Genomic DNA, 14,739 nt, shown 5'->3' with positions numbered 1-14,739 from the left:
AGCCTGTTGGTGAACTTTATTTGAAGGCTAACTTTATAACACATGTATAAGTGTTGAACAGCATATTTAAAACTTTTGAGTAGTAAAATGTAACAATGCATGTAAAAGACACTGTGCTGACATAATGGCACTCAAAGCAACATTATGCAACAAATTTACCTTAAAATAACAGCTTTAAATCATTTTAATCGCTACACTGACTTATAACAGTGAGAATGGTGTCTCTGGCATTGCCACTCCGGAATGGAGCGCCTGCTATAGCACTATGTAACTTTGGAGGAGCAGCACGAGAACCTCTCGCCAGAACTGTGTAATGCTTTACGGCACGGGCTGTAGAGGCTGCAGAGACTGAAGAAGACGCTGTCAGAGGAACAGAGAAAGAGAGAGTGACTGAGTGAGAGACCAGACAGTAAATCTAGGACTGGCTTTTACTCGTAAAAGAGATAAAAGGATGCAGGACACACTCACGGCTAACGGAAAAACAGCGAAACTCCGACTGCAGTGTTCACCCCTGCCAGTGTTATTTATGAAACACTGAGCCATAGACTGTAACCTTATCTGTGTCGTCTGTCTCATGGAGTTCTGTAGTTTTTCGGATGCCAAAAGTCGTCTAACCTCAGGCTAGATTAGCATGCAAAGAGAAAAATTTATCTCACACCAAAAAGTGTACAGCTACAGGCTAATAACAACAAAAGCATGTTAATTTACGGGCACTGATCTCAGTTGAGAATGTGGCTTTGAAAGGAAACACAGTAAAAGTTTGAGAGGAAAAACAGTAAAAGTTTATACTAAAAATATGTTTTAGGCCAAAACTTTATAAAAAAACTATCACAAAACAATGTCTCAGGTATTAAGCAACGCATTCATAACCATTTTGTGTAAAAACTGAACAGGATGCAGCTTTTAGAGTCATTAAGGGCTTCAGACGTCTGGTTCCTAGTACTATAATAGTGAACAACTCTGACTCTGGACAGACACATTTCACACCAAACCACTCCAAATGATTTTGTTCACATCAAAACCATTGAATGATTAAGTGATTTTGCAAAATCCCCTTTAAGGTACAAAGTTGGACCTTAGAGCCACTCTTTGCACCTCGATGAACAAAAAATGGACGTGCACAGAGCCTTTTATCCTCACAGTGCACTTTAAACTACTGACTGGCACTGAAAACAGTGTTTAAAAGCATCAGTATGCTTTATGATAACTGCTCACACGCCGTGTTTGTTCCCCTCGAGTCAAATTACGCAACCCATAATGCTCTTTTAACTGTGACCAGGAAGAGGCAGAGGGAGTACTGACATCTGCTGCAGCTCTTTTATACATAAAAGAGAGATTTTTAGCTCCGGCAGCTTCACTTCTGAGTTTACTAGAAAGCTGAAGGAGATCAGTGAAGACTGCTCAGAATTCAGAGGAACATCTCTGACAGTCAGTGCGCTGAGCTACACAGTTGGAAAATCTAAGCAGTACATTATGTGCACCAAAAGTGTCCAGACAGTCAGGTCAACTATGGCTTTACTGGTAAAGCTTGTATAACTTCCATAGAAAAGCCTTTAAAAAAGCGCTCAGTCTTAGAAGCTGGTGGATCATTTTCTGAAGTAATCAAACACATTCAGTGGTGTTGAGGTCTGGACTCTGGGGTGGTCAGTCCATCGTTCAGCTTCTTTGTTTGATGTGTCCGTCTCCTTTTCTCAGTGAGGTTCTTCTTGATCAGCTACACATCCTTTCAGACCCACAGCGCTGAGTCGTCTTCTCACAGTGGAAGGATGGACAGAAACACCTGTGGATGTTTTCAGATCTGAAGCAGCTTGATTTTCTCCTCTCTCTCAAAGATGAAAGCTTTAAGTGCTGTTTATCTGATGGGGGCAGTTTTGGGGTCGACCAGCTCTTCCAGGTGGTTGTTAGGAGCCACATTTACTTTGTATTTTTTATCAGTGTTTGAACTTCAGGACAGTAACATTCTGTTCAGTTCTATTCTATCTTTGTTGTGCTGATCAAAGTTTATCTCTAAGATCAGTGAAGAGGAACAGGAGGGAGTAGATCTTCCACCCACACCTACAGTAATTAATGGCACCTTACAGCTGCTGAAAAGGGCACAGCAGTGAAGAATGAACGCAGCAGGCGATGGTGAGTTCCTCTCGCACTCATCACTCGATTGGACTTTAGCTTTAATCAAACTTCCTGAAGCCTCCAAGAGCGAGAGAGCCAAAATCTGATATGAAGAGAGTCAGCGGCACAAACATCAGGTCCCAGTAGTGGAACATACTCCGTTACCTAGAGCCAGAAGCTCACTGTGAGGTTTGTTTTTAAATGAAAATACTCCAGTTTAACTCATTTACACGCACTTTTTTATGATACACGTCCCAAATACACAGAGAGACAGATGTGCTGCATGTTATGTGGGATAAGGAGACAGATGTGCTGTATTGTTGTGTCAGATAAGGAGACAGATGTGCTGTATTGTTGTGTCAGATAAGGAGACAGATGTGCTGTATTGTTATATCAGTTAAGGAAACAGATGTGCTGCAATGTTGTGTCAGATAAGGAGACAGATGTGCTGTAACGTCAGATAAGGAGACAGATGTGCTGTAAAGTTATGTGGGATAAAGAGACAGATGTGCTGTATTGTTATGTCAGTTAAGGAGACAGATGTGCTGTAACGTCAGATAAGGAGACAGATGTGCTGTAATGTTTATGTCAGATAAGGAGACAGATGTGCTGTAACGTCAGATAAGGAGACAGATGTGCTGTATTGTTATGTCAGTTAAGGAGACAGATGTGCTGTAACGTCAGATAAGGAGACAGATGTGCTGTAACATTGTATCTGTATGTGAGTGGAGAGACAGTAAAGTTGAGGACTCATCTGCTTGTCTGCCTTAGCTTCCCTAAAGTACATGACGGTCTAATAAAATATGAAATTCACAATTTGCAGCCCACCAGAAAACATCTGCTCCTGTTCCATTTAAAGCTAAAGGGTAATGCATTTTAAATTAAAAGAATTTAAATTATTTTCTTGTTCAAACGTAATGTGTTATTTTTCACTCCTCTGGGCAGAAACAATGGAATCTTCCTGCTTGAACGGTTCGCTGACGCTTGAATGGAGCAGAACAATCTCAGTGTTTAATACAGGATTACGAGTGTGAGCTGCAGAGTAATTAATCCGTACCCCACAGAAAGATAACATCTGTCCTCGGAAACTTTTACTGGAAACTCTTCCTGCATAAAGGAAGGAGAGGTTCATTCCCTTACATCATACAGCACACCACTCATTTTAACCTCTCCTCAGCGACCGGGCTGCACACAGCACAGCTCACGTATCGACAACGTCCAGAAACGCCGCCAACTTCTCTGGGCTCGAGCTCTTCTGAAATGGACTGATGCTCAGTGGAAATGTGTTCTGTGGACTGATGAGTCCACCTTTCAGATTGTTTATTAAAATAATGGACGTCGTGTTCTACAGGCCAAAGAAGAAAAGGACCATCCAGATTGTTACCAGGGTAAAGTTCTAAAAACAGCGTCTGTCATGCTGTGGGGGGGCGGGGTTAGTGGGTAACCTGCACATCTGTGAAAGCATCATTAGCACCAAACAGATTGTGGAGCAACATATGCTGCCTTTTAGATGTCGTCTTTTTCAGAGCCGTCCAAGATTATTTCAGCATGACACACCAAGAATAGCAGCATGGCTGTGTAATCAGAGAGGGAGGGCTCTAGAAAACTGTCAAAAAGCACAAAATATGACAACAAAGGCCCAGTACAGCAGCAGAGCCTAAGACTTAACAGAAGAACGGCAAAAAATTCTTGTATAAATTTGTGTCTTCAGCACCCAAATGATTATAAATTGTTTTTAAATTTTTTTAAAAGGTGATGCAACGCAGTGTAAACACACTCCTGTCCTAACTTTTTTAGAACATGTTACAGATATCAAATCTGGAATGAGTGTATATTAACAAAAATAATTAAGTAAAATATCCAATATCATGATTTAATCATGGCTTTCTGTTTTTATTAGCATTTTATATTCCATCTCATTCTTTATGGAATTAAAGCTTGTAAGTTCAGGATTAACTTTCATTGATATTTTAAGTAATATTTGCTGGAAATTTGCAAATATTTGCTGTTTAGTTACATTTATTTCCTTTAGCTTAAATAATTTGAGTTAGTTTGAGTTAAAAATAAAGCCTTGTTTTTTTGTGTTTGTAGTAAGGTATTGACAGTATTCTGATGACATCACAGCTGTGCGTCTGTTTATAATGAGATAAAGCCACAACTGATCCCACAGAGGCAGTAAAACATGGTTTTATCACGCTGTAAGTCACTCTAGATAAAAGCTATGTTTTGGATAAAGCTATGAAAACGTAATCTATGATGTGGCTTTAATAGGGTTAACCTGACTTAGAGTCAATTATAGTAGGAACCTATATATATATATATATATATATATATAAATAAATTACTATATATATATATATACACACACACACATATACATATATATATATACATATACACACGCATATATACATATATATATATATATATATATGTGTGTGTGTGTGTGTGTGTGTGTGTATTTCAAAGTTAGTAAGTTAACAGGTGTTACTTATTAGATATTATTATTGGAAATTTTGAATCAAAACATCTCTCATAGTTTCAGTTTTAAAACTAAATTTCAAACCTTTTATCATGATTAAAGGAACAAAGCCACAGAACCAACACAGACACTGTCAGTCAGTTTAAAGAGAGAAACAGAGATGGAGGAGAGAGGAGAGAGAGAGAGAGAGAGAGAGAGGAGAGAGAGAGAGAGAGAGAGAGAGAAGAGCTCAGCGTGATATTTAGAAATGCTCTCTTACCCCGGCAGCAAAGCCCAGACTTCCATCCAAGATCCGCTTCTGAAAGGAGAGAGAGAGACGAGAGAGAGAGACAGAGAGAGAGAGAGTTAGGACATGAGTCTGCCTTCAAGCTGTCTTCTGTCTTCTCTTCATACACATTGAGGATGGAGTTGAACTTTCCGAGGCTTTCCGAGAGCTGTCACACTCCCAGACCCATCAGAGGAGCTCCTCATCCAAAATCTTCAAACAGAGTTTGATCAGAGGGACACAGTCAACACAACCTTCTACGAGGCTCAAAGCCAGCAGACAGAGTAAAGGTGGGTAAAGAGACCAGGTTTATGGTTAATTAGCTCAACTTCACACTGAATAAAGGAGGGAAATTAACATTTAACTGGAGCAAACTTAGTTTAAGAAAACAACTATTATATTATTATAATAATATATAGAATTACTGCATCAATTATTGCCTCCCCTACAAAATGTAAGTAAAGCATGAACACTATTCATATTACATACTTCTTTAAAGTTCACTCGAGTGTCAAGTGGTCATCCATGACTTCCTGTTTCACTGGTGTATAAATATGAGGCCACATTCCCTCCATTAAAACTGAGGAAGCTTTGACTCTGTTTACACCTGGTCACTTCCTGCGTCCAGTATCTGGATTGCATCTCAATAAGATTTTACCCTCATGCATTCACACTTGGTAGTCAAATGCGTCTCTGGTTAGTCAGGACTGAAATCCGGTTGCTGTTTGGGACAAAATATGCAAATCAACTCGTTACGCGGAGACCAATTACCAGCTGTTTATCTGTTCAGCCTCTTCGTCTGCAGTGTGTTTTGTACCGTCATGTCTGTTCATGTTGCTGTTAAACGTTTCATTTCGTCCCCAAACATGTGAGTCCTCCATGATCATCTTCCTCACAGACACGGATCACAAACTCAGTGACGCACTGCATGGGGAGGAGTTTCATTTGTACCGGGAGGAGTTTTGTTTTAACTGGGATGGGTTTCTGTTGTACTGGGAGGAGTTGTGGTTGTACTGGGAGGAGTCTTGGGTGATGAATGTGTCTTGGAGAGATGGATGTGTTTATGCTGCTATATCATTGTGGCTCAAATGTGTCTCAGCTCACCTCCTGATGTGGTTTGAGTGATCAGATCTGTATCTGTTTAAAATCTTGGGTGCATTTACAGTTGCATTTTTATGTGGCCTCATCCAGATACAATCCTGATAAGATGCATGAAGTGACCAGGTGTAAACAGGGTCTTCAAGAACATAAACTAAACGAGACCTTAATAAACAACATAATGGCTATGAACAAAACAGTCACAGGCCTGAAAATCCCCGATATTCACTGTTAGAGAAATAATTCAGAAAGTCTAGAACAGCTGGAGGAGGATGCATTTTGTAATTTTAGCCCTATGATAGGGCTGTTACCAATAATCAATGGTCAATTCATTTTTATTAAGAATTTGGTCGATTACATTATAATATCTAACAACCTTCAGTCTTCCATTGGGCTGCTTTAAATAAAGTGCTGAATTTGTTGTGATTTGTGTCATGAATTGTTGTTGAAGCAGTGAAGATTCATGTGTTTCATTTTACAAAGGAAGGTGAGAGTGTGGGGCGCTGAGCTATGACTGCACCAGGTCAAGTCAAAGTTTATTTATACAGCACTTTCTACAACAGGTGTTGTCACAAAGCAGCTTTACAGAAAAATCAGGGTCCGGGTCCCCATGAGCATCGCCAACGGCAACAGTGGCAAGAAAAAACTCCCTAAGAGCAAGAGGAAGAAACACTGAGAGGAACCAGGACTCAAAAGGGGAACCCGTCCTCCTCTGGACCACACCGGATAGCAATCAATAACAGAAGAGCGAAACGACCAGAGAAAAGGACAACAAGTCAATTAACGCACTTTCTAACAGCACCGAGCCGTGTTGCCGGGGCGACGCATCACAGCTGACCATCGCTGCTTTTTTGTAATTGTAAAAATAACTTCCAAAATTACTGAAGACGCTTTTAAACACAGTGATTGTAGGAGCTCAATAACATAAGAGGCTTCAGGGAGAAGAACGGTGAATAAAGCCCAGCCAGCTTCAGTCAGTGCAGCTCTCACAGCCGGCCACTGGACTGTGCTGACCACAGAGAACTCTATCAGAGTTCTCACCACCTTGAGGGAAACTAACTGTCCTGCACACAAAAAGACGGCCGAAACTCTGTTTGTGGGGGAAAATAAACTGTTTGTATTTTCTATGTTATTGTTTTCTATCGTACTTTCGTCAATGATTAATCAGCGATATTCAATCAAGGAAATTTAAATGAAATTTAAGGATGATGAGAGAGGCCGGAAAAGGGTCTCAGTTCCAGAACACGGTAACATTTTGGGGTCTCCACAATCTGCAATTAGACGCCATCTCCAGACCAACAAAGCGTCGGTGAAACGGAGGAAGTTATTTTAATTCATCTAAACACAAACATAAGTAAGGAGATCATCAGACACTACTGGAGCTACTGGAGCTGGGTTCTATGATCAGATGGGACAAAAACATCAGATTTGGTGAGAAACTGTGATATTTTGGGTCCGTTTTTCCTCCAAAGACCCTTGAAACCTTTTTAGGATATACGGCAGGAGATTCAAATGAATTTTTGATCATGGACGATTATGTTGAGATGCCTGCTGTTTTTACTGAGATTGGAAAATCCAGTTTCACTCACTGTGCACTGATAACATGCAGAACAATCGAAAGTTTACCTTACAGCACTTTACATTTTTAATTTTAACACATTTCTCTAGTTGTTCATGTTTTAGTTTAGTTGAGTTGTTTTATATTTTATTTGTTTTATTTACTCTTAAGGTTTTATTACTCTAATTTGTTTTATTATTCTTAGTCTCACTACTATTATCTAAGTTTCTCATTTGTGTTACTTACTTACTGTTACTATACCTTTCTCATATTTTTTATTTTTTTACATGGTTATATTGTAAATGGACCCCAGAGGGTTAAATAAACTAAGAATGTTCTTACAACAACCTCAAAATGAGAAAAAATAGTCATGTAGGGCTCCGGAATCACTAAATCCCCCCGGTTATGCTGACAAGCAGAAACTGCACAAGCAGAAAGTACTAAAGGCAGGGGTGCCAATAATTGTGAATATTTTTAGATGTAGGTCTTTGTTTTCTTAGACTAAACTGTTTTCAACTAAATGTTAGACTTTTCAGTGTGAGATTGAGCAGATTACCAACAAAGACATTTTTAATAATCTGTTCCCCTCATCTTTACCAAGGGTGCCAATAATTATGCGCTGACTGTACCTGGTAGGTGTTTCTGATAATGTGGCCAACGAGTGTAAGTACAGGCTAGGTGACCTAAAGCTGGAAACTGAGTGTACACTGAAGTGTCTGAGATGAAACTCCCCTGGACAGTTTCCCACTGTAACACAGTGAGATCTGCAGACTCGGCTGAATGTGTTGTTTAGTTTATGTTTACTTTCTCTACCTTCAACACACTGAGCTGTTTGCTGTCGACGCCTACGGACACAACCTGTCTGTCAAGGATGATGAAGCTGTCTCCTGTTTGGCTCTTCAAATAAAGAGACATTCAGGCTAAAATACCAAGCAAAATATAACAACAACCACCAACACTGACATACAGCAGCATTACGTTTCACCTGTAGCTGAGCAATATGACAATATTTATCATTATCGTCATAACGTACATCGCAATACGTCAGAATGTACTGTTTCAAGCATACTGTGGATATTGTCAGCACTTAAGAGCCACCTCCAAACTGCATGTTTGATTAAAAAGAGAGAAGTTTGACCTGTTTGACTGAATTTAGTGCAGCGCAGCACATAAAATGCTGAAGACAAAGAATTGGATTCATAGTTTTCGACGGTGTTTTTAAAATGTGGCTCTACTTTGTCTGTTCTAACTTATCAAATGTCAGAAAATATCAATATTTCAACATCAGCAACCAACCAAACACCTCTGCTTATTGACTCTACATGTTCCCAAAGGGAGAAACTTTTTCAAAATTCCCCCATAATTCAGTGTGTGAGATGTAAACAAAGTCATCCAGAGTGGTTTGATGTGAAATGATTAATTGCAGAGATGCAGAGTTCTTTACAGAGGTGTTGATAGGAAAATATGATAAAATACACCCATTTTTTAATAAAAATGTAAAATATAATCAGCAAAAATAGCAAAAAACAACTTGTTAACAAAGGAGTGTAGTTTGTTTAGCGTATGCTATTGTTAGCAAGCAACCAAGAACTGCTAAAAGAGGCTGTATATTGCAGTGATTTAAAGGATTTGTCATTTACTAATTAAACTATCACAATATATCAGTGTTTAAAGCAAAAACGTTCACTTTATAAGCAGTTCTTGCTCACCAAATTACCTCCACTAGTGCTTCAGTGCGACTGCCTGCGTTAGCATCAAGCTAATGGTGCCACGCATGGATCTACCAAAACAAAGACATGTGAAGCATTTAAGACGTTTAAGTAACGCATGCTTCACTCTTTATCGCAGTTTTACAGTGAATCACTCAGTAAATGCTTCATTTAAAGCCTAACACTGAACACGGATGAGCCTGTTAGCCTGTTAGCGATCTTTTAGCCTGTTTACTCTGCTGTCTTTCAGCCTGTTAATCAAATAAGTTGTCAGTCTCTCAGTTTAAACAGAACCCGGTTCTACTTCATCTGTCAGTGGTTCATGTGAGCAAAACAAACATCCATTCACAGCACAGTGTTTTTGTGGTGCAGTAATAGAGAGCTCAGTTGTGAGGCAGTGAGCTGTACTGGGTAACTTACAGAGCAAATCAGATTTTAGGACCAGAACTGTCTCCTTTATTTACCATCTAAAACCACCAGTGAACCTAGACGGGTCTTCTGAGTTTATATGGAACGTTGATGATGGGAAATAGACACTCCCTGCATGCACAACATGAATTTTAAAATGATATTTTAGAGCTGGACGTCTGGTTCCTATCACCAGCACTGTGAACCAGGGTTATCACAGCATTATATAACTAAAACTATTACTAACAATAAATTTTGGAGTGAAAAAAAAAAAATGTGCCCATTAACTGAAATAAAAAAAAATGACGCTCAAAAACACTAAAACTAAATCAATGTCCACAAAACGAACTAAACTAATAAAAAAAAAAGTTGTTTTCAGTGCATGAACGAGAGTTTAGAAGTGTAGTTCTGTGTTCAGCCGTCTTTAAGGAGAGCTGGAGCCGAGCTGAGCTCAGTCTAGTCAAGTCAAATTTATTTGTAAGCGCTTTTTACAACTGATGTTGTCACAAAGCAGCTTCACAGAAATCCATTAAAGACTAAGTTTCAACATGAACTGTAAATCCTCCAGGTGAGCAAGCCAGGAAAAACTCCCTCAGAGCTGAGGAAGAAACCTTGGGAGGAACCAAGGCTCACAAGGGGGGACCCATCCTCCTCTGGTCAAACTACCTACAGAATTATTATACTCCTAATATTAATAGTAGTAGTAGTAGTAATAGTAGTAATAGTAGTAGTAATAGTAGTAGTAGTAGTTAGGAGTCCATGAAAACTTCAGTGTAGAGTGGGAGTGGGCAGCTAGTCCAAGTCAAGTGGCGGTAGCTGGGCAAGTGGCAGCGACTGGGGCGTGGGCAACTGGTCTGAAGCGGATAGCAGGAGAGCTCCGCAGACAATCATCCATCAGTGTCCGTCCGGCAGGTGGGCAGTCGTTTACTCGGAAAAAGGTAAAGGTCTACCGTTGTTTTAATTTTATTCTACCTGCTATCACAGCTTTATCATAATACTCAAAACTATTGTTTTTCAGAACATAAAAACAAAACTAAAACTATTAATGCACCTTAAGACTACAACCCTGCTGTCAACATTTCTGACTCTTTCTCTAGAACGAAGCATCTCACGCCAAACAACTCTGAAATTTTGAAAGATGGGTGGAACTCCCCTTTTATTGCGTCTATGTACATTCTGATAATCAAACCAGCCACAGAACAGTGATAAACAGATCAGGATAGGAGCTGCTCTTCCCTACCTGCCTGCCGGAGAAGACGAAGACCAGCGCAGCCCCTGCGGCGGTCAGCCCCCAGGTGAACAGAGTGCCCAGCAGGGCCTGGACCACAGGACTGTGGTCAGGAAGCATGGCGCCCGGCCTGGCACACGGATGAGAAAGAGTAAGAGATGAAGAGGAGCAGGAGGTGAAGTTTGTTCAGCAATTTACACAAAGCATACAGGGGTGTGTTCAATCCTGCTCACCCACTGAGCAGCTCAGGACTCGACTCTCTCTCTCTGCTGGTACCAGTACATTCATCTCACTCACACGTTCATCTCACTCACACGTTCACCTCATTCACACGTTCACCTCACTCACACGTTCACCTCACTCACACGTTCATCTCATTCACACGTTCACCTCACTCACACGTTCATCTCACTCACACGTTCACCTCACTCACACGTTCACCTCACTCACACGTTCACCTCACTCACACGTTCATCTCACTCACACGTTCATCTCATTCACACGTTCACCTCACTCACACGTTCACCTCATTCACACGTTCACCTCACTCACACGTTCATCTCATTCACACGTTCATCTCATTCACACGTTCACCTCACTCACACGTTCACCTCATTCACACGTTCACCTCACTCACACGTTCACCTCACTCACACGTTCACCTCATTCACACGTTCACCTCATTCACACGTTCACCTCACTCACACGTTCACCTCATTCACACGTTCATCTCATTCACACGTTCACCTCATTCACACGTTCACCTCACTCACACGTTCATCTCATTCACACGTTTACCTCACTCACACGTTCACCTCATTCACACGTTCACCTCACTCACACGTTCACAATGTACTGTATCAATATATTGAAGACACAAATTGATATAATGAGGCCACAATTTACTGTATTAATATACTGAGGCCACAAATCAATAAATTAAGGACAGAATTTACTTTTTTTTTACATTGAGGCCACATGTTACTAAATTGAGGCCACAAGTTATTACATTGAGGCCACAAATTAATACACTGAGGCCATGATTTATGAGAAACCTAACGTGTGGCTTCAACGTAGTAAATATATACTTATGAATCATCAGCGTGTCTCAGGGCTCCGTATGTATTAAACAGATTAGTAAATTACTGTAAATGGGGTAAAAGGTGCCGCTAAATGGGAAAACAGCCTTTTCTACGAAGTTAGAGAAGTTAGAGCTCCTTCGATTGGAATATTCCGTTCCACCTTAACTTTGCAGCAGCCTCGGGCGTCAGAATGCAAATGCTGTAACATTTAAGGTGGAACGGAAAACTGTAATGAAAAGCCAATTCCAGTTTACTTATCTGAACGGGAACGGTTCCCTTTCTAACCTGAACTGGCTGCACTCAACACTGAATAACCGAGCACAGCCCCCCAGCTGAGCCCCCCAGCTCTACAGACTCCTTCAGACCCACAGACACGAGGAGAACACGGACACACCAGAACCGGACCCTGAAAGGTTCCAGCCTGAAGGCTGGCAGTAAAAACTGATTCTGAACTCATTTTAATTCAGTTAAACAGAAAAACCCGCACTTACTGTAAACACAGTCAACACGGAGCGCCCGCAGCATTTACTTCCTGCTTCCCTGTACACGTGTCTCAGCGCGGCCTGAGCCCCGCCCCTCGCATCATTCTATTGGTTAAGGAAGGCTCGCACGGGATCAGCTGTGAGTGGATTGGCTGATCTGGGACCATTCAGCACAGTCCAAGGGCTGAGAGGAGCTGAGAGAGCTGAGAGGAGCTGAGAGAGCTGAGAGGAGCTGGGAGAGCTGAGAGGAGCTGAGAGAGCTGAGAGGAGCTGAGAGGAGCTGAGAGGTGCTGAGAGGAGCTGAGAGGAGCTGAGAGAGCTGAGAGAGCTGAGAGGAGCTGAGAGGTGCTGAGAGGAGCTGAGAGGAGCTGAGAGAGCTGAGAGGAGCTGAGAGGTGCTGAGAGGAGCTGAGAGGAGCTGAGAGAGCTGAGAGAGCTGAGAGGAGCTGGGAGAGCTGAGAGGAGCTGAGACAGCTGAGAGGAGCTGAGAGGAGCTGAGAGGTGCTGAGAGGAGCTGAGAGGAGCTGAGAGAGCTGAGAGGAGCTGGGAGAGCTGAGAGAGCTGAGAGGAGCTGAGAGAGCTGAGAGAGCTGAGAGGAGCTGAGAGAACTGAGAGGAGCTGAGAGAGCTGAGAGGAGCTGAGACAGCTGAGAGGAGCTGAGAGGAGCTGAGAGGTGCTGAGAGGAGCTGAGAGAGCTGAGAGGAGCTGAGACAGCTGAGAGAGCTGAGAGAGCTGAGAGGAGCTGAGAGAGCTGAGAGGAGCTGAGAGGAGCTGAGAGAGCTGAGAGGAGCTGAGACAGCTGAGAGGAGCTGAGAGGTGCTGAGAGGAGCTGAGAGAGCTGAGAGGAGCTGAGAGGAGCTGAGAGAGCTGAGAGAGCTGAGAGAGCCGAGAGATTTTTATGAAATCTTTTATTATTGCAGGTTACACAAAATGACAAATTACATATATATATATATATATATATATCTATATGGGGGAGCTGGAGCCTATCCCAGCAGTCATTGGGTGGAAGGCAGGATACACCCTGGACAGGTCGCCAGTCCGTCACAGGGCCCAAATGTTCACTATAAATAATAAATATACATTCATATCTATACATATCCACAATAAACTTACATATAAATATACATATATAATGTTCCATACCTTTTTCAATACATTGCATTCAGCAAATAAACAGTAATTGTCTGTTTAATTATGTTTAAATGGGCAGAAGTGTGTTCCAAATATTTACACAGTGCGCATATATATATATATATATATATGCATAGTTATATATAGTAGATATATAAAGCTAGATATAACAAGAAACTGATTCCAGTCATTTTTAACTACATTTCTGACCAAATTAGTCATTTTATTACTAAAATTATTTATTGATAGGCTACTTTGGCTTCATAACACAGCCCTGACGTTGTGCTCATGTTACAGTGTTGAAGTTGAGTGTTTGCACAGTGACGTCATCCAGAAGACGTTTCAGGGGCCGGACTGAACTCATCACAGCCTGATGCAACATTACAGAAGCACTACGGTTCAGCCTTTTAAATGATATGGTGTGACGAGTCACGCTTACTGTGATCAGTTCTGATTTCAGGTTGAGTTTTAAACATCTGACCAAATTCATATCAGTGTAAACTGAAAGTGCCCATAGTTATGCTAATTCACAATACATGCATAGCACATTACAGTTTTATGTATGTATGCATTACATTGTATAGCCATATTTATTAGGCACCATGGATTACTGATGTTATACATGTTATACATAAACATGTTACAGTGTCAGAGCCAAAGAATCTGACCTTTCTTATGATTATTCTGATCTGAACTGTAATAAACCTAACAGTCATTATTAGTGTATGGCGGCGCGTCTCTGCAGGCTCCTTGGTGAGAGAATTTAAAGTGCTGTCATTGTGGTTCTAGATTGTTATTGATAGGCGTGTTTGTTGGATCGAGCAGTCTTTGAACCTTAACACTCGACCTACGAGTTGTTTTTACGCCTCCAACAACAGACGCAGATGTTTATTCGAGATAAGCAGTGAGGAGGAGCTCGTCCAGCCAACGCTGATCAGAAGGTCAGCAGATTAATGGGAAGTGCGTTAACTGGACGTTCTCCAAGGCCTCTGCTCTGCTGGACGAGGTTAGATAGGCTCTCTGAACGAGACCTTGGCTGTAAACCGCGTTCTCTGTGACACAACTGGACCTTAAAGCCACAGTTGTACCTTTGAGGGAACATTGACATTGTTTGTACCTTGATGAACGAAATATGTACCTGAAAAGAACCTTAATTTATAATAAAGTAGAACCATTTGAAAAGGA

General features: G+C 41.2%; 1 protein-coding gene across 2 annotated transcripts in view; it reads right to left on the bottom strand.

Annotated features, from left to right (window-relative positions):
- Positions 1-12,490, bottom strand: part of LOC118809779 (zinc transporter ZIP11-like) — a 147,798-nt gene extending 135,308 nt beyond the window's left edge. For both annotated transcript variants that reach the window (XM_036573342.1, XM_036573343.1), the window contains exons 1-3: positions 12,431-12,490; positions 10,870-10,987; positions 4,851-4,889 (exon numbers count right to left, since the gene is read on the bottom strand). In XM_036573342.1, coding sequence (XP_036429235.1) covers positions 4,851-4,889; positions 10,870-10,977 — 147 coding nt within the window. In that variant the 5' untranslated portion in view covers positions 10,978-10,987; positions 12,431-12,490. The remainder of the gene's footprint in view (positions 1-4,850; positions 4,890-10,869; positions 10,988-12,430) is intronic.
- Positions 12,491-14,739: the final 2,249 nt, after the last annotated feature.

The sequence above is a fragment of the Colossoma macropomum genome, unplaced genomic scaffold (genome assembly GCF_904425465.1).
Source record: "Colossoma macropomum unplaced genomic scaffold, Colossoma_macropomum, whole genome shotgun sequence".
Classification (NCBI taxonomy): domain Eukaryota; kingdom Metazoa; phylum Chordata; class Actinopteri; order Characiformes; family Serrasalmidae; genus Colossoma; species Colossoma macropomum.
Note: the sequence above shows the minus strand (reverse complement) of the source record. Positions and strands in the feature narration are given on the sequence as shown.